The sequence below is a fragment of the Cucurbitaria berberidis genome, assembly GCF_010015615.1.
Source record: "Cucurbitaria berberidis CBS 394.84 unplaced genomic scaffold K460scaffold_2, whole genome shotgun sequence".
In the NCBI taxonomy this organism is placed as follows: Eukaryota; Fungi; Ascomycota; class Dothideomycetes; order Pleosporales; family Cucurbitariaceae; genus Cucurbitaria; species Cucurbitaria berberidis.
In genome coordinates this window covers 6,747,246-6,765,853 of record NW_024468936.1, presented here as the reverse complement: position 1 = coordinate 6,765,853, position 18,608 = coordinate 6,747,246, and the positions used below count along the sequence as shown (strand labels likewise).

Here is an 18,608-nt window from a genome sequence, read left to right as displayed (position 1 = left end):
TGGAGTATGGTGGAGCTCAGTGCGGTCAAGAGTCCATACGATGCAGAAGTCATGGCCATTTATGCATGGATTCCTCATTTGCCTGTTGTATGTACCTCGGAAATGAGGAAGGCAGTGTCGTTGCGAGCCTCGGCGAATACTCGGCATCGGTAGCTCTTGGTACTGGTAGCTGAGGAACATTCTGTTGAGAATGGAACAGCAGCGCTGACGTTATTTTACCTGGTCGAATGACGATATAAGGTGAGGACATGCGACTTTTCTTTTGGCAACGGTGATAGCAGAAGATGTGAGCATTCAAGTAGCTCCTAAAATTGAGAACGCGCTGGTGATGAGCGCATTTTGCTGCTGGATGAGAGACTGAGCCCTGTCATGTTGGAGAAATGATATATCATTATACGAGAGTGAGTGAAGTAGTATCGATATATTGAGCAGATTCACGAAGCGGATGAGGACAACCTGGGTATTTCAGCACCCCTTTTTGAGCATGATTTGAAACCGAGAAAACTATATTGGGATGATTGCTGGGAAGTGCGCACTGTCTGTGCTATATATGGCGTACAGTTTCTCCGGTGGGTTGAGCATGACGTTAGATACCTTTCAAAAAGCAACGCTCAACCTACGAAAGCGCTCGGTAACGGTATAAGACGGTCCGTCGGCGCAAAAACACTGGAAGAGGAAGTGATCGAAGGGACCAAGACAATGAAAGAAGAGACTCGAAACGCTGGAAGCGGTTGTCGTCCACCTTGTCCTCGCTTTAGTCATGGGCAGCTGCGCCTGCTTGGGAGGCAAAAGCAGTGCTGGCCGGTCCGCAAAGATCCGAGTCGAGTCGAGTCTCGAGGAAGCGAGCAGAAAATCCCCCACATTCCTATTACTCTTACCGTCCCGCCCACTCTACTCTCTAACTCTTTTGACGGGTGGAGGCGATTTTCCCATCCGCGTTCCTTCGCGCGTGAGAACCCCTCTTCGATCAACATAGCCTCTGCCTATAGCGCACCAAGCATTCCCCACTTACTATATACAAGTGCCCAAGATTGTATAGAGTCACGTCTAGTGCGCAGGATAGGCATACCAGGTGTAGACAGAGCCGAGCCTAGTGCTAATCGCGGGTTCGCTTCTGGATGACGTTCATTTTCTTCGGCTATGCCTTGCCCAATTCACTCTAGTCTGCTGTCCCAAGAACTTGGCTGGCTGAAGCTGAAACGATACCCGCTACCATCGGCGCTCTCCTGAGCTCACCAGGACTTCTCAAGACAGCTTGCGCCTCGGGGAAACCCACCGTCATCGGACGGGGCAACTGCCATATTCCTTGACGCATCCTTACACCCAGCTGCGGCGCGCAGCTCTGGGTGCCCTAAAGAAACTTCAATTTAATCTCGGCGCCGCCGCGCGTGCCATCACTTGCAGGTCAGACGCCCGAAGCCACTCGCACAAATTCTCCGCCAGACAGCGTGCAGAGAAAGTACGAGTACGCTGAAAACTCTTGATCTACATGCGTTTCGTTTTGGATTCCCTTTGCATGTTTGCGGACATGGGATCATGAGTTCTTGAACGTTTTGGGAGCGTGTCCGGCAAAAAGGCACATGTCAGGCAACCGTCGCATCTGCCAAAACGTGTCGCCGGCCGTTACAGTCTGGGACACTAACGAGGATGTTGGGCGTAATTTTGTTTTTCCGCTAAGCCAAACTGATGGTGGGAACCGTTCCGCGTGAGCTAAAACCCGGGATTTCACAAGCTACAGCTCGCTTCGGTTAGGGAAACACGAGGGCTTCCAAGATCTCGGAGCATGGTGCTGTACTTGTGCGAGAAGACCAGGGGGGTCGTAGACTGTGGTTGTTCCACCAATTCCTACTAAGGAAGGACCAATCTCCCACCTCCCGGGTCTGGATTCAACGGCATCTGCTGATCGAGCGGCTTTGAAAAGCCACCGATCTGATACTACTTGATTAGGTTTCCCATATTTCCTTTCTGACTGTTTGTCGCCATTTCTATTCATCCGGGATATCTCAACCCTCATTGCACCTGTTCAGGTGTTGAAGAGACCCAGCCTATTCATCAAGCGCGCAGGCCGGCTATCTACATTCCGTTCTTTCAAAAGCGATCGCTGCGGTTCAGCATGCGAAAATGATCTCCCGTCGAGCAAACGACAACTCGAGCCCAAAATACGTCGACCCTTCTGTTCAACTTAACGCCGGGTTGTGGTCACTCTTTGCGGGCGCCACTATATTTCTCGCCCTTCGAGTATGGATTAAGGTCACTCGTGGACATGGATTGTGGTGGGATGACCACATTCTTCTTGTAACATGGGTGAGCATTACTTCTCTTTTCACGTCCAACTCTTCGTCAAGGGCGCTTGAACAGGCTCAGAACGCGTCGCGGTCGCAGTTGCATCCTGTGACCTGCAAAGCTTTCCGAAGGCTTGCAAGCCTACTGGCGATTGTGCGAGAGACTCATGTTTACTTGCTACAACTGGAGCCTGTCATTAACCAGCTTCTAGGTAATCCTCGCCGCAAACAACAGCATAATATCAGTCGAATATGCTACCGGCTACGTCACCGACACGTGGGACGATCGCATGCACATCTTGATCAACGTAACTTCTTGTGGTACCCTAGTAGGGCAGGCTCTTAGTAAAACCGCATTTGCGGTGACATTACTTAAATTGACCAAAGGCTGGCAGAGATGGATTCTTTGGTACTGCATTGCCAGCATGAACCTTTACATGGTCCTCAAGGTCTTCTTTCAGTGGGGGAAAGTTTGTGGAAAGTCTAGTTACGATGTCTGGTACCGTCTGGACTTTTGTCTGCATCCCAAGTTCAGAGACGATTTCAAAGAGGGTGGCAATGGTAAGCCATGATACGAGCTGTAGACATTCGTCGCAATGCTAATCTTACATGTAGTATACAACATCATCATGGACTTCGTTCTTGCGACCTTCCCTTGGGTCATTACTTGGAAGCTTGATATGCGAAGGGTCGAGAAGATTGGACTCTGCGTGACCATGAGCTTGGTAGGTGACATATCGCTCCATCTATGACAAGAAAAGAATGCTAACCGATATATTTCTACAGGGCATGATCGTCGCTGTCATAGCCGCCATACGTACCGGTTGGAAGGATGAGGGAAACCAGAAGGATGCGTATTACTTCTGGCGAAATGCGCATTCAAACATCTGGTACTCTTCCGAAATCGTCGGTACCATCATCGTCCAGTGCATTCCCGTCATGCGACCCATGCTCCGAGACATACACATGTCATTGACGTCAAGGAGACTGGCGTCGGCTGCAGACAACACCGCTCGACGGAGCAAGTACGTTCCATGCACAATCTCAGATAATCGAAAAGCACTAACAGGAAACAGGATGCCCATAGCCTTCACCGGCAACCAAAATTCACATAAAGCACACATTTTCTCGGATGCCAAGTCGAACACGTACAACGATGGCAGGAACGACGGTGATGTCGATTCCTGGGACAGTCAGGGGATATATCAGAAGGTCGACTTTGAGCTGACGACAATGGAAATCAAGCCCGACAAAGGGGCAAAGAATACTTCTCTTGTGTAAATAACGACCGGATGTAAAATAATATGAATATAGAATAAATGCTACATTGCAACTTCAACACACCGTCATCCGATTGCAACGTCCATGTGGTGAGGACGAGTTCGTCCTCGATCAGTCCGTGCATTGGAATCATGACGTAAAAGTACCACGACAGAATATGAAACGAAAACCCGACAAACAAATCTCCGAGCGAAGCGTGGTACTACGTAAGAGGAAACTCTTCTATACCGCTTTAGCAACCAAGGCGCCATCGCAAAGCCCAAGTGGGACGAAGAGACAAATTTAAGGTTGTTACTATAAACATGGCCAAACGTTTCGTCGATCGAGCCGGCCGCACCGACCACATGAAACGGCACTTCAGGATTAAGATCTGCGCATTATGCCTACCCCTGGTCGTGGCCCGCGTTATGCAGTCGATGTTAAGGCTCCCGCCAAATACTCTGGAGGATTCTAGATCCAAGTGCCGGCCCGGGTTGAAGCGCCTCGCTAGTTTTCGCATCTATTCTATATTAACTCTGTGTTGACATCTCGGTCCAGCCCTATTCCACTGGGTGTAGTAGTATGAGCGCTACTCCTCGCTCCTTGAACCGCGCGGTAAGATCCATTGTCTTCTCCATGCTGGTTACGAATGGCACTTTATGCGTAGCTGCCTGTATTTCCACAATCTTCAGCGCAGGTAGCAGGTACAGATCGTCGGCCAGGTCATGAAGGGCAAGACTGTCATCTTGCAACAGGATATGGTTGGTTTCGACGGTGAGCCTCTCGAGGTTCGATGGTAGTAGGCAGCTTATAGGTCTCTTAGGCCTGGCGTTGGGAGCTTGAGTTCCCGCGGGCTCGCCGAAAAGCATGACGTCCATCAGTGATAATGACGTTAGCTTGGAGAGGTCTGTGTAGCCGTCTGGTTGCGGTATAGTTCTTCTGCTCTCGACTTCTAAAAAGTCGTGGCCGTCGAGGTCTATAAAATCCAAATCATCAGGGTAGGCTTCGTCACCACGTCCGAATCTGAGATCCAACTGCTGCAGCGTGCTACTTGTATCCCCCAAGGCAGACAAGAGACTTGACCAATGACGTTCCCATGCAGACGGCTCTTCAAACCAGACGCACACGAAGATTTGAAGTGAAGGACAGTCGTGTACTACAAGTGCGACTTTCTGTATGGACAGCAGACAGTCCTCCAAGCGAAGTGTAGCAAGGTTCCGGAACGGTACGAGGCCCCTAGCCCATGCTCCTTGGTGTTGGTAGTGTCGTAGTGCCGGCAGGTCCCAGCGCAGTGACTGACTAGAGCCGTAGACGGGGTCATGTTGGCGGCGGTCCATATCCGCAAACGAACAGAGTCGCTTGAGCTTGGGAAAGCCATGGAATGATACGTTCATAGGACACGCGGATCGGTCGAAAAAGAGAAGGGTCAGTAGCGGTACGCGCCAATGGTTGTTGTCGAGTGCGAGATGGCTGACGTTGGGCGACAGTGCGACTACCAACGCGAACAGAGCATATCCTGGTTCGAATCGAAGACATTGAATCCATTCGTCAAGTGACCCGTTTTGCCAAAAGTCCTTTGCCACCTGTACAAGAACAGTGTAATCTGCTACCCACCCTTGTATATGGCAACACTGGCTCTGTCTGGGGTGTTTTCCTGCCCACACGATTCTTTGAACTTGTTCGAGATACCGGATGTGTGTCGCCCGCGCGGGTTTATGGAGTAGCGCAGAGATCAGACAGAACAAGCTGTGGTAGCAGTGCCATCCTGCAGTACAGAGGAGTAGAGATGAGTACAGTATCGGTTCGGCCAAACCCCAGAATCTCTTCGAGACTAGGCAGATGTTGAGAATTTGACCGGTTCGTCGCGCGTTGCCCTCGAAGCGTGGTCCACATGGGCCCAGGTAATCTCTCGCCTCATAGGCCGGGATCGGTTTCAGATGCCCAACGATTTCTAGAATGAGCTCGTCGGGTAGCTGATCAAGTGCTGACATGGCGCGCAAGCACGGAAGCTAGGTATTAGATGGAGAAAGTATAGATTGTCCAAATGCAGAGGCGCAGAACATAGTAGCTGATACACTCGCGGAGTCGCCTAGTCAAGCTAAAGAGGTATGTAGAGGATTCTGGAAATGAGAGGATGTAGTACGATGGCGGGGTTAGCTGCGGATAAATCCAAGTTGTGGTACAGATGCGACATTGGGAAACAAGATCTACATGAATTCCTGTGAGCTAAGATGTAAGCAGTCTGTAGAGAACAGGCTTCATATGCACCGTGTTCTCTTCGTCGCAAGGGGAGAAGGCTTACTGGGTATCATGCCGAACTTGCAGGCCGGACTCTTTCTCATGCAGCGATTTCCGACTGAGCTCAGCAGTCTATTTGATACTCCTCACCAGCTCCCTCAAGTCCCCGCCCTCAACCCACTTCTCTTCTCCGCCGCCGCCAACACCAAGGCCTCCACCTGAGCCTCCGCCGCTCACACCCCACCCTTCGCCCACCTCACCTACGACTCTTGCGGGCTGCCCACCAACCACGGAGCCAGACGCGATAACCATGTTTGCTGGTATCACAGTGTTTGGAAGGATCTTGACACTCTCTTTGATAATCACAAAGGGGCTGATGACCACCTTTTCACCGATATGAACGTGCGACGATATGTTGATAGCTTGTATTGTACAATTTGGTCCTGCGACCAGGTCAGTGGATGAGCATAGTGTATTACCGTCCACAGCATGCGCGTGCACACGAGGGAAGGAAGGTGATTCCATACCAACGAAAACGTTGTCCCCAATCTTCATCGGGTAGTAGTGCACCTGACCTCTGCTGATTCGAGACGGCGGTTTTATGATGCTCCCGGTTGAGATGACTGTACACCGTCCGATGCTGATACTTGTGGGTGTGACTTCTTTGCTGGACTGCGACGGTACTGATCGTGTTGGGTGCAGGTCGCCCCGTAATTGTACGTCTGCCATGATCACCGTTCTGCCGCCAAGCGTGATGTTTGCGGTCCCAGTGATTGCTGCACGCCGTGAGACTTTATTGCCAGAATCCTAGGTCTACGTCAGATCATGCATCTGATTGTAAGGAATTGATCAGGTTTGTCAATAGCAAGTTAACTAATTCATAAAGCGAGGACGACCGTATGTTCTCTTATGTGGCATCGCATCATGTGTAGGTCACCCACCGTTTCGATATATTCGCCTTTCGGCGCGGCTTTCCTCGCCGCAGGTCGCGACATATTGCTTTATGCGTTTAAACCCGTTTCTTGAGGTTGAGAGGCTGTTGAACACCCAATCGATTTGATGCGGTTGTGGCGTAAGAGTAATGTCGACGGTTTGAGGCAACTTGTGCGAGAGCTGGTCCAAGCGCCATGCGGGACGGACACGTGCTTCACCCCAATCGTGAAGCAGACGTCACCTTCTCATTCACATTTAGCGTCCTGACCACATTGATTATTCAATGAGCTTGAGTATCTGTACTGATCTTTGAACAACTTGGCGATTCTCAAGCTGGATGCCTCCGGTAACAGTGGGCAGGTTCCGGGTACCTGATTGCATCGGCGTATGTCCACATGGTGGGTATGAGTATCAGGAAACGCGAGTCACTTGACAGAGTTTGATCTCTTCCAAGAGGATGTTTGCGATATCATGTGAGACGTTAGCATAGGCCGAGTGTTCGTATATGTTGTGAAGCGTTTGACATCCTGGGCCTTGATCCCAGGTCTTGTCCTGCCAGAAGCATCTACATGGATCTGAAGAAGCCATATTGGATGATTATATCGACGAGTTCCTCACTGATGCCGTCATCGCTAATCTTCACTTCTGAACTTTTATCCCGTTCGCAGAAGCTAACGACTAGAGAGAGAGGAACTGATCACCATCCAAGATACAACACAGCCCATTCTCCCAACCCTCCACGCCTACGTCAGCCTGACCCATAGCACACACGAACCTCACAACCCGCCCGTCCCTGCCGCTCCTCTACACCCCTTTTGCGCCCCAAAATCCCTTCCTCACCGTTTTAAAAACCCACACGCTTGACCACCCCCCCAAGCCTGCGACTGCAGGGCAACCCCCGAACCGCGCGCGCGCGCGATAGCTGTGCACCCGCCGGAGGATGCGCCGACTGGCTAGCATTGGGCTTCCAGATAGCGTCCGCGGAGCAGTCGCTCCATCATGCATGGGCCAATTCGCATGCTAGAGAATGCCAGTTCCTTTCCCTCGGGGTGGGAATTGCCGGATCGGAGTTGGGACCGGATTGTAGAAAACGCGTGCGTGCGCCTGAGGCACTACTTTACAGTTGGATGCGTATGACGGACGGGTATTGCCATTTGCTCGGCGACATGGTTCCGATAGGACATACATGCATGTATACGTCTGTCCCAGATATAGCTACAAAGTCTCTCTCTGCTTCTTCTTGTAAACAAAACCTGTTTTGTTTCCCCCAACCTGGCTAATTTCAATTGGGACTTGACAGTCGCCAGACTGAGGTAAGACTGCTTACTTGCGTCCCAGCTTAGAAAATTAATCCCCACATATTACAGTTTAGCTCTCGTTCTAGACTTTTGTATAGTAAACAGTCTCACCGGCGACACCGAGGGTAAAGTTCGAGGGAACTTGAGCTTTCTGAAATGAGCTGGTCGAAATGACTTGCTACTAGCGGGCAGCTAGATAGTAGTTCGACACGGCGGATTTTAAGCCACCCGTTTACGGGGATTGTGGGGGTTGCAGTAGCGATAAAGCTAGTTTGAACATGGTGCTACGTTGGTAATATCGACGTTTCCGAGAAAGAGAAAGAGGCCATGAAAGATGCGGTGTGCTTAGAGGAGGTGAGTCGAAAGGCGTGAGCAGCAATATGATAATGTGACGGACGAGGGTGCAAGAGAACACGGAAGCAAAGCATGCACAAACCCAAACGTCTGCATTCGTTCGTTCGTGTACATTCATCGACATCTGAAATAAATCGACTTTTGAATCAAACTCCAGCTGGACTCCACCCTGACTTCCTCCCGTTTTTCAAGTCGTGGAGATCATTCGTTAGCACCATTTCCTCCCGAAAAATCAACGTGTTGGCTCTAAAGCCACAAAGAGACCCAAATATTGTACGGCGATCATGTCTTCGCCATTCGTTGTTACAAATTCCCACGATATCGCCAGAAATCAAGGCCAAAGCAAGAGATTTCAATAGCCGCAAACGCCAGAATTAAAAGTTGCCTGTCTTCGTCAAGATTTTGAAATAATGACTGTTCAGACGATAAATCATCACTTGTGGTTGTAATGGAATCCCATGTAGAGAAGGTGCGTAGAAGCAGAGTGAAGCTGGCCTCAGAGAACGGAGTCTTTGACGTGAGCTCAATGTTACTCGGAACCAGCGAATAAAGTAGGGTTGATAGAAAACCTCTACAAACGAATACGGGTGCAGTAGTGATCTCGTGAAAAGTCGTCTAATGGCGCGACGGATTGCGATCGTCACAGGCCATTTCGTCTCGGTCGTCAAGTGTCGTCCAGTTGTGCCATGAAGTCGGATGGATGGTCAATCGTCGTGTACGTCGGACTCATGGCAAGAGTTTTGTACAAAGTCCATAGAGAGGGATATTTACGAGGCAATTACAGAGTTTTCGGCGCGTTGGTTTATGTGGTTGGCGTGCGACTCGAGTGCGCGCGCCTGGACATGAGTGACTGCATGGCGTTAGCAACATTTCCGTGCAACATGAAAAACATGGATACTCACCAGGCCAAACAGCAGCTTTTGACAGCATGTAAGCTGTCACCATAAGCAACTTGGTGCCATAGCCGCAATGCCCAAGGTTGGATAGCCCGCCGAGCATTGGCAGCGAGTTGGAGGAGATATCGTAGGCCAGCTTCATATCAGCATGGTGGAGGATGTCTGCGATCTTTTGTAGAAGTTTGACGTCTTCCTCCTCTAGTAGCATAATGGCCGGCACAGCAGTGTAGTCGATGTCGTCTTTGCCTAGCACACCCAAGAAGCGTCCCACTCGATCTTGGACAGTCGCTACCCACTCAGCGAGAACTTGGGCACAGTCGAAAGTGCAAAATGCAGACGAGTTGGGTATTTCCCGAGCAGTATACTCGACATAGGTAGCGCCCAGTTTGTCTGCCATGGAAAGAGAGTCGGCCGCGTAGAAGGCAGCTTTGCGGAGGTGTCTCTCACGTTTTGAAGATTGGTTGGGTTGGAAACCGTTGTTGGCGTGCCCTGGGCTGATGTGACTAATTGCGTCGAGGTCTGGTGAGACGATATGTCCAGGAGAAGCTGACTTGCCGGCCTCCATGGACGAAGATCGTTCAGGACTGTCGGCCTGGGCAACAATATCAACGCCCCTTGCTAGCTCATTCGCCATGCCATCGAAATCTCTCTGCCACAGAAGCTCCTTAGCACGGCCGAGGTTCACAAATAGCCTCACATAAGCCAAGTCGAGTAGCGGTATGCAGTCGGCCGATAGCGGACCAAATGGGCTGGGCCGCTCAATACTATGGTTCGGATTGGCTCTCCAAGCAGCTTGCCAGGCTTTCAGCGCAGGCTCCACCTGTGCATGCATAGCTTCCGTTTCTTGGGTCTTCCACAACCGTCCAGTGTGCCTTTGCCTAGTTTCCCAAATGTAGACATGTAATGCATTGATCAGAACAAAGCATCCGAATGTGCTAGGCCGAATCTCGCTCTCTGGAGAGTCACTTGCTGGCTGACCACCTCCAAATGCCTGAGTGTAAGAGTTGTGTATTCGAGAGCTGGACTGGCGAGTGCTAGCTTCGAGTAGGTAAGTCATGGCGGCGTTGAACGACAGTCCCCTGGTTTGTGCAATCATTGGGCCGCCCATTGCCACCCATGCTTGGGGGTTGTCAACAGACCAGAGATCTTCTTCGCAGGGGAGGTCAAGGCGAATTTCCGAGTTCAGGATCCGTGGAGCGTGTGCGTAAGCAGAAACAAGCAAGCTCGACATGGAGAAGACGGCAAAATACGTGCGTTTCCTTTCTTCGATTTTCTTCCATTGAATCCACTGGGTATGCTCGTCAACGGAATCGATCATCGGTTCCTGGTGCAGACTTGGATCATTACTCATCTGCACATCGTCACCGTTCATATGGTTGCGTGGACTGTGCGTCATCGTGTCTGGCGTTGCTGGCTTGTCTAGGCCAGCGGCTCTCGCAAGACTCACAAGTGCTGCGCAGTGAGTGCTCGCAACTTCAGCAGCCTGTCGATCGCCGCAATTATGCCCAAATATGAGGTTTAGTAGCATTGCCTGAACTAACCACAGTGGAGGCTTGTTTATCGAGTCATTTGTAGCGTTGGGACCATTCACCGCAGCCGAAAGCCCGGCTCTGCGACGCTCATCGAGGTAGTAGAGAATCATCTTTTTCGCAGCCTCGAACAGCTCCTTTGCAACGTTGTGCTCAAACTCGTACAGGGCTCCAATTGCCGCCATGGCGAGGATGAGACAGCCGCCACCGCCGACCATGCCGTCCTGGTTGAAGCTGCTAGTAGTGCGAAGATGGTACGTATACGCTGGAGTGTCAAAGGACAATGTTGGAATGTGTAGAAATGGCATATGAGGGTGAAAGTATTGAATATACGCATTGACATAGCGTTGAATGTCCATGGTACTTGGGAGTGAGGCAACCTGACCTTGGTTTTTCCCGTTTGGCGTCGCGGACAAGGGCGAACTGATTTGTGGCTGGGAAAACTTCCGTTGAGGGAGGCCATACCCCATAGCTTGAGATAGGTTGTAGATCAGAGCTTGCCTGGTGGACTCGGTGATGGACTCGGTAGAGACGGATGTTACGGAGCTGTGCCTTGCGCTTCCATTGATCGAGGACGAAGATATGCTGCCAGTATCCGAATTGAAGGTCATGGGCGCCTGGAAGTACTGGTTCGGCATGCCGGGGATACCTGCTGAGGGGCTCATTCCCGACAAGGGACCGGGTGAGGACATGTAGAAGTCATGCTGAACACCGTGATCCGCGACGAGGTCCTGTGGTGTAACCGAGTTCATCATCAGCTCAGGGAACACTGGGGCCATGGCGTCAAGCGTAAAAGCTGTCGAGGCCATGTTGGCATGGGTGACTAGTGGGTTATGCCACATGGCCGCGGAGGTAGGCTGGCCTGAGCCGTCGAGCATCACTTCGCTAAATCCGCCTTGGCTGGCAGTGCTTATTGCTGAAGGTGACGACTCGTCCACAGCTCCCTCGTTCCCTCCTGCAAACATCATTGCGTTGTCCAGACCGGCGCTCCAGGCGAAGTCGTCCTCCTCGATTGGGTTGTTCGCAGCAAATGGATTGGCGAATTGCCGGAAAGGCGATTGCGGGTTCCCAATGGCTCCGTTGAAGTGATGCAGCTGGTTTGGATTGATGGTCGAGGACGACCCGAAGAATTTCTCCAGCTCGAGTTCGTCAGGGCCAACGCCTTGCATGGGCGGCGCTGTGCGCAGTCCGCCGCCCAAGCCATGACCGAGGTGGGTATCCAGTCTCGGTAGCCCATGATGCTGCCCGTGGTTGCCTACAGATGTCGACATGCCTCTGTAGTCGAACTGATTAGAGGTGTTGATTCCAGACAGGCTCGCATGATGCGAATGCCCTTGGTGGTGACCTCCATTGCCCCTTGGCAATGTTGCGTGGTGCGAGGCTAGGAAGCTGTTCAGAGCACTTGGGTCGATGTGACTGATGGTGTTTGCCCGCGGTCTCATGCTCGGAGTGCCGGCACCGCCTGGGCCGCCCACATTGCTCGAGACTGAGTTCTTGCGTACGCGGCCGGAAGGGTTGGGAGGCAGGCCGGTCGTGCTTTCCCTACGCGCATTGCGGGGTCGGGTCGAGGTCGCGCCCTGCTGGTGGAGCTTCTGCTGGTGCCGTAACAACAAGTCGCGCCGCGCAAAACACCGCGTGCATTGTGGGCACTCAAAGGGCTTCTCTTTGGTATGGGATCGCTCATGTCGTTTTAAGTGTTCTAGTCGGGCGAAGGAGCGTTGACAGGTTGCGCAGACGTGCGGCCTGGGTTTGTCCGTCTTTGGTGGGGGAAAGGGCGCGACGGGCTGTGACGTCTCGGGCTTCGCAGTCTGTACGGATGCTGCAATTGAACATGCGCCGTCAGCCTACTAGCTTGCTACTCATTGTGCATTGCTACTTACTGATGCTGCTGCCACCAGAGCTGCCCGAGTCGTCGCTTGGGAGGACGCGTGTTGAGCCCATGAGGCTCGTGCTCTCTACCTGGGACATGGCCATTTATGGTGGCGGTGCTACGAAAGTACCTCGCTCTGCCTCCAGCCTGGTCCGCAACAAGGCAATTGGCCTGGAAATGTCTCGGGCAGGCAGAGGACCAGCTTAGCAGGAATCAATTGCTGGATGGACAATTCCCAGTGTGCGGAGTGTTGGCAATTACCACACCCTGTTGTTGCAGCTGTGGGTCGAGCTGGTTGGATGGAGCTCACGGGGCCAGCAAGCTCGCCGAGTAAACAAAGGACGGATGAAGACAAGGACGCTACCATGACCCACATACGTCAGTGGACATTGAAGCTCATGCTATGGAGAATAGGGCAGTACCTTTTACGTGTTTGTGGGCTCTCCTCGGTGCCGTACGGTACGGAGAGGACGGAGAGGACGGGCAGGGCGGACAGAGACGGATTTAGTGGCGGATGAAGCAGCTCGTAGTCAATTATGGCTGGAAGATGTAGATGTTTTTTTGTTTTGAAGAACAAGGCAAATGCGCGACGACACAAAAGCCAATTGCCCCGCTGCTGGCAAAGCTTCGTCGAGGTGCGAGCGAGTGCCAGAGACAAAGGTACCTAAAAGCAAGAGGCTGAGCGGCGAGCGAGAGGAACCAGACCACAGGGACGGCTAGATAAAGCTTGAGCTAATTTGGTCCGTCCATATGTTGGCGTGCGTACGTGTTCTATGTACGGATGGTCCCGGTATGCGGAGGGTCCTGTGTGGTCGACGCCAGCAGTTAAGCACGTACAGGCTGCTGCTGGAGCTGGACCTGGTCGTCTTTGGCAGTAGAAGAGAAGAGAAGGGAAGAGAGAGGCCAGCCTTGGGATGAGCGTCCTTGTCCAGCAGGTGCTTGTTGGACCAGGCTAGATTACAGCGCAGACACAGACAGCGTACGTACGGAGTCCCGGGGGAGAGCAATTGGCAAACTCTCAATGATTGGGTGGTGGGCGCCACCGAGTCTGGGGAAGCACGCTCGGACCAACGGCTTCTTTGGAGTTGACAGTACGAAAGCAAAGATGGCAAAAAGGAGAGAGAAGTGCAAAAGGTTGGGAGGTGCACGCAGCAGCAGGAGGAGCAAGTTGCAGTTGCACGAGCAGTGACGACGAGGAGCAGCAGAGAGCAAGCAATGCATGCTTGCAGACGACGGCGTTGTCGAAATGTAAGCAGATCACTAGGCGCAGTACTCTCGCACTCTCTAGGGCCTAGCTTGTGGTGTGTGTCATGCCACTGGCCAGCATCCTCGTTCGTCCGCCGGGCCTGAAGCACCAGGGGTCTTTAGTAGTGGATCCCTCGTTCGATAAACGGCATTTTACAACAGGCGTCTGCCCCGGAGTACATCCGTTCCCTTGAGCAGGGTCTCGCTTTTGCCTCCGCAGGCTAGACGCCTCTCGCTCTAGCATCACGACGTGCGATCAGCGACGCGGCCTCTTCGCGCTCTTGGCCGCATCGACTTGGGCCCACCAAGTGCAGGCCGCGGCTCACGGCTTGAGTTGGCCCAACATGCTCGACGATGCCATGCTACAGCCCGTATCGCATTTGGCATACCAATGCCCTTTGACCAAGATGGACCCAGCGAGTATCCACACCTACTATCGAGCCGCCATCTCCATGCTTGCCTTGTAGACAAGGTCGAGCTCATTTCGCCTGGCCGGGATACATGGACAGCCTCCAATGGACAGCGGGCCGCATATTAACTAACGACGGACAGCACCATGATCAATCGTCCCTGCATGCATGCTAGCAGTCCATCTCTGGGGGCTACGGCTCCAACTATGCTCTGGCTTCCGAGATGGACGGGAGTTTCATAGAAACAAGAGCGTGCAGCGTGAAGCGCGCACACAACGGGACCGCGTACAAGCAAGCATCCATCCATGTCGCTACCGATCAATCAATCAATCAATCAATCCATCCACCAACCGCCCAGAACTTTGTTGACTGACTGACAGCACGGGTACGCGAAGTGTGCACTGCAGTCGGGGACAGAAGGGGGCAAGGACGATGACCTGGCAGTGGCCGTGGCCGTGGCCGTGGCCGTGGTGGCTCGGGCGGGTTTTCACCGATCGTCCGTATGCGAGCTCAGCCAAAAACACAAACAAAAAACCTGGGGAAGCTGGCGATGGGGGTGAAAGTCGAGCTCGGGCGGGCGTCTCCAGCGGAAGGCCCGCGCTAAGCCGTTTGGGGCCGAGTCTGGGGTAAGGTGCATTAGCGGCTTGCCGTAACTGGGCGCATGACCTCCAGACCTCGACGGCGTGCACCAAAGAGCCCTGGAGCTCCCCATGGCCATCTAAGCTGGCTGGCCCTGCCTGTGCAGCTACTGTAGCTAGTAGCCACTTCGTACAGGCACCATTCCCGGCTGCCAATGGCTGATCGAGCCTGCTTTGGTCCTTCAATTCAACTCAATTCATTCGGCTCGGTTAACTGGTGCAGCAATTGTCGGGAACTGTACTCTGCGCTGGGCGGAACCATCTCGGCACCAATCCGTCCACAGACAAGACGACGCACCAGCACCACCTCCTCCACCACCGGAATACCGGCGCACAATGAGCCTGCGCGCGCCTCGTACCCACCCGCAAACCTGCCAATAGGTCGCTGTGGGTATCGGCCTGCACCTGACCCTCTGCAGCGACGAGACAGCCCCCGGAACAGCTTTCTAGCCATACGCTCGTCGTCCCAGTTGCTGGTCAGTGACGTAAGCTGGCATGCCTTTACATTGCCATTGCACGTTTGTCCCTGCGAACTACTCTCGCTACGGCTTCGAGCTCCCTCATGTTACTCTACATCGCCACAGGCACGGCTCGGCTACTGCCACCATGCCATGGCTTCTCTCCCCGTTCAGTCTCTGCAGCAATCCTGGCCGGGTGACGTCGCGCTCCGTGGCAAAGAAACAGCCCCTGCCGTCTAAGAGCATCGCCAAACTCGTGGCGGATCGGCATACTGGTGCGCGACTGAGCCTTCAACGGGAAAGCCACATACGTCAATCGAACAGTGGTGGAAGAACAGTCGAACAACAGACTGCCTCACATAGCGCACCAATCCGTCTACAGCCATACAGTCAGGCATCCTAACGATCGCCCGCCAAACGTCTGTAGTACGCAGATCGAAAAGTCTCCGCGCGCTCATCTCAAGTTACTCACGGTAGATCATACTGAACACGGAATTTGATGAACAACCATGCCATCCACAACAAAGCATATGCCACCATTGCCGCTGAAGTACCTCATTACCATCTTTGTCTCGTACGTATATATCGGTTTCGACAGTGCTAAGCAAATCCCATCATTCATCCTAGCAACACCTGCGCATGGTACATGGGCTTGGGCCAATAGTGTCGTACATGCAGCGCGCGCGATAAACCATCTCACAGCCTCCTGCTCGTACAGTACATGTCGTAGTTCTGACCGGCCGGACGAGAATCGAGAGCAGAACCCACAAGCTCCATGCCAACCGAGACGGGAGCACATGCGGACTCGATGACGAGCGTCCCGTTCGCTTCAGAGCAACAGCCTGGTGCTAACTCGACATGGAAATCCCGATGCATCTCCCTAGACGCTTACCCTGGTACTCTACCTGAACGCCTGCACACAACCGTCACGCTATCTCAACCTGCAGCCCAACCTATCAGGCTACCGTGTGCTGGCAGTTGCGGCATTTCAGCCCACTATTTTGTACAGGACCGACACCTGCGAACCTTGGGTGTAGAAGCATGGCGACTGATGAAGAAGCTGCAACGCCCTGGCCTGCATGATGCTCTGTTGCATCATGGTCAACGCGCATACATCGGGAATTCAAAGTGTTTCGACCATCTGCTGCCGTGCGTCGTAACGACGTTGGCACTAGACCGCGTTAAGATCTCGTGGCCTCGTTTCAAGCTATGTCGCTACCCGGTGTTGAACATGCGATCGCGTTAACAGCACAAACATTTGGAGCTTCTGGCCAACTACCCAATGGAATGGAACCGTGCTGACGCTTGCATTCGACTGTTGCACGAGGATGAACGAGGCCCAAGAGGCTAGCTGTGATTGGCATTGCCTAGGTAACTTGCAACTGGCGTGAAGTCAGCTTCAAAGTTTGCGTCTCACGTGTCTAGGTACGTACCTCGCAACATGCTGCATTTCGCTTTCTATGTTATCATTGGATATCGGTACGTCTAGATACCTCCAAGCGCATATGGAGAGTCAAGAGCCAGCCTTCGCGCTTCGCTGCAACACTTACCGAGTCATACCGCTAATGTCCACGTCAACAAGGCGTACGCTATTCGTCTTCATGACTTTTGTCGCTCCAGTCTAGTACAAGCCCATGGCTATTTCTATCCACTGTCGCTGTTCTCCGACAGGGTCTATCGCTAAGCCCCACAGCTTCGATCTAGCAGCCCGTCGTCATCCTGTGATACTTCAATTCCAGGGAAGTTTTTGCAAGTCATTCGCTTCATTGCCGGTTCGCTCCCCGGGCTTTTAGTTTTCCGCTTCCGATGGACCTCTGCCAAAATTCAGTTGCCTCCCATCCCGCGCCCGGTCCTAAAGGTCTACCCTTCGACATCCGGGCAGGCGGGTGGCGTGTGTGTGCCCCTGCACACTCGTTGAGGCATGCAATGAAGACCCAAAGAATGCTATACGCTACCTTTCACTAGCATGTATTCCGCGCATGTCACCTGTTTTCAGCCTCGAGGCACAATTCCAGTCTAATATACTAAACCCACCGCTTGACAACGTGTCGCCGTTTTACGCCGTTTTACGTCTCTTGATTTCCAACCCATATTTTATTCCCGAGTCTCTGATTCGTTGCGCAGGGTTGTGATTTACAGCTCCATCGCCCTAGTTGACTCATATGGCAGATTATTTGCCGGGAACAAGACGACAGACCCTACTAGGAACACAGTTGCACGCAGTCTCCTGGGATATCAGGGTAAATCATTTCTACATATCGGAATAAAACCCCACGTTGCGGGAAAGCCCTTTCATTTCCGCGCCGCCACAGATGTGCTCCACACCACTCGACTAGTATCCACACGTCTTATGCCGAGCATGGCACACATCTCAAACTCAACAGCGGCGAAGGGCCCTTCATCCAAGTTTGTTGAGATGCTCACTAGCAAGGCTTCCACAGCAGCTCTTCTGGGGTTTGTGCCGCTGATCTCGTCACAGGGTCTCTTTACATAGGGTAGGTACTTGACGGCACAATCCTCAATTCGGCTGCACTGGATGAAACACGGTCTACAAAGTATGCTCGAGGTCTACCGTTCAGGACCCCTGCTGTGTGACTGACAAGGTGCCACACACCCGTTGACGCAACACAAACATTGCTATTGGCGATTCGTTACACACACGGTGCGTTGCATGCATTGGTCGGTTTACCGATACGCCTCAATTCTTGCCAGTGCTGGGCGCTTGAACTGTTGAGGTGGGAAACTGATGGCCCTCCATCCGCGTCGTTCAGTTCGTTCTTCCGTTAGTTGTTCCAATCTTGAGCGTCCAAATGGGAAGACGGTTAGTGAAGCCTTCAGCTACTACCGCCTATTTGACGACGGCAAGAGTTATGCAAAGTTTGACAAAGAGTAGCAACACTCTAATCCACCAATTTATAAACCGGTATCTCTCTAGACTAAACCACTGTCAGTACATGTAATACTACGAATCAGTTGAGAACAGATTAGATTGACATAGCTTGCATAGCCTCCAAGGCGATATCATGTACAAAGGTCCCCTTCAGCTCAGACCGAGCCTACTTTCTCTACACATTACCCATCATGACATCATGTCCACCGCCAACCAGAGGATAGCCGAGAAGAAATAAACAAACAAAAAGGAAATGGGTGGGGTATCTCGAGCTCAGACGAAGAAACAAGGACGTAAGATGCGTCGC

At 52.5% G+C, this 18,608-nt stretch overlaps 5 protein-coding genes across 5 annotated transcripts; 2 read left to right on the top strand and 3 right to left on the bottom strand.

The window, feature by feature from the left end:
- Positions 1-2,121: 2,121 nt before the first annotated feature.
- K460DRAFT_376104 (uncharacterized protein) lies at positions 2,122-3,563 on the top strand (the record flags this gene model as incomplete). Its single annotated transcript, XM_040934841.1, has 5 exons — positions 2,122-2,304; positions 2,495-2,843; positions 2,898-3,007; positions 3,069-3,307; positions 3,359-3,563. 5 exons carry the CDS (start codon positions 2,122-2,124, stop codon positions 3,561-3,563), a joined length of 1,086 nt encoding a protein of 361 aa, XP_040792047.1.
- A 108-nt stretch (positions 3,564-3,671) lies between these two features.
- On the top strand, positions 3,672-4,121 carry K460DRAFT_365375 (uncharacterized protein). Its single transcript, XM_040933163.1, has one exon. The coding sequence runs from the start codon at positions 3,866-3,868 to the stop codon at positions 4,085-4,087; it is 222 nt and encodes a 73-aa protein (XP_040792046.1). The 5' UTR covers positions 3,672-3,865; the 3' UTR covers positions 4,088-4,121.
- K460DRAFT_404703 (uncharacterized protein) lies at positions 4,103-5,533 on the bottom strand (the record flags this gene model as incomplete). Its single annotated transcript, XM_040936760.1, has 1 exon — positions 4,103-5,533. One exon carries the CDS (start codon positions 5,531-5,533, stop codon positions 4,103-4,105), a length of 1,431 nt encoding a protein of 476 aa, XP_040792045.1.
- Positions 5,534-5,663: 130 nt separating this feature from the next.
- Positions 5,664-6,839, bottom strand: K460DRAFT_365372 (trimeric LpxA-like protein). The gene is made up of 3 exons (XM_040933162.1): positions 6,722-6,839; positions 6,308-6,587; positions 5,664-6,223 (listed from the first exon to the last, which is right to left on the bottom strand). Exons 1-3 carry the CDS (start codon positions 6,773-6,775, stop codon positions 5,913-5,915), a joined length of 645 nt encoding a protein of 214 aa, XP_040792044.1. The 5' UTR covers positions 6,776-6,839; the 3' UTR covers positions 5,664-5,912.
- A 2,098-nt stretch (positions 6,840-8,937) lies between these two features.
- Positions 8,938-13,190, bottom strand: K460DRAFT_91566 (DNA binding regulatory protein-like protein AmdX). Its single transcript, XM_040938807.1, has 3 exons — positions 12,671-13,190; positions 9,268-12,609; positions 8,938-9,215 (listed from the first exon to the last, which is right to left on the bottom strand). Exons 1-3 carry the CDS (start codon positions 12,762-12,764, stop codon positions 9,133-9,135), a joined length of 3,519 nt encoding a protein of 1,172 aa, XP_040792043.1. The 5' UTR covers positions 12,765-13,190; the 3' UTR covers positions 8,938-9,132.
- Positions 13,191-18,608: the final 5,418 nt, after the last annotated feature.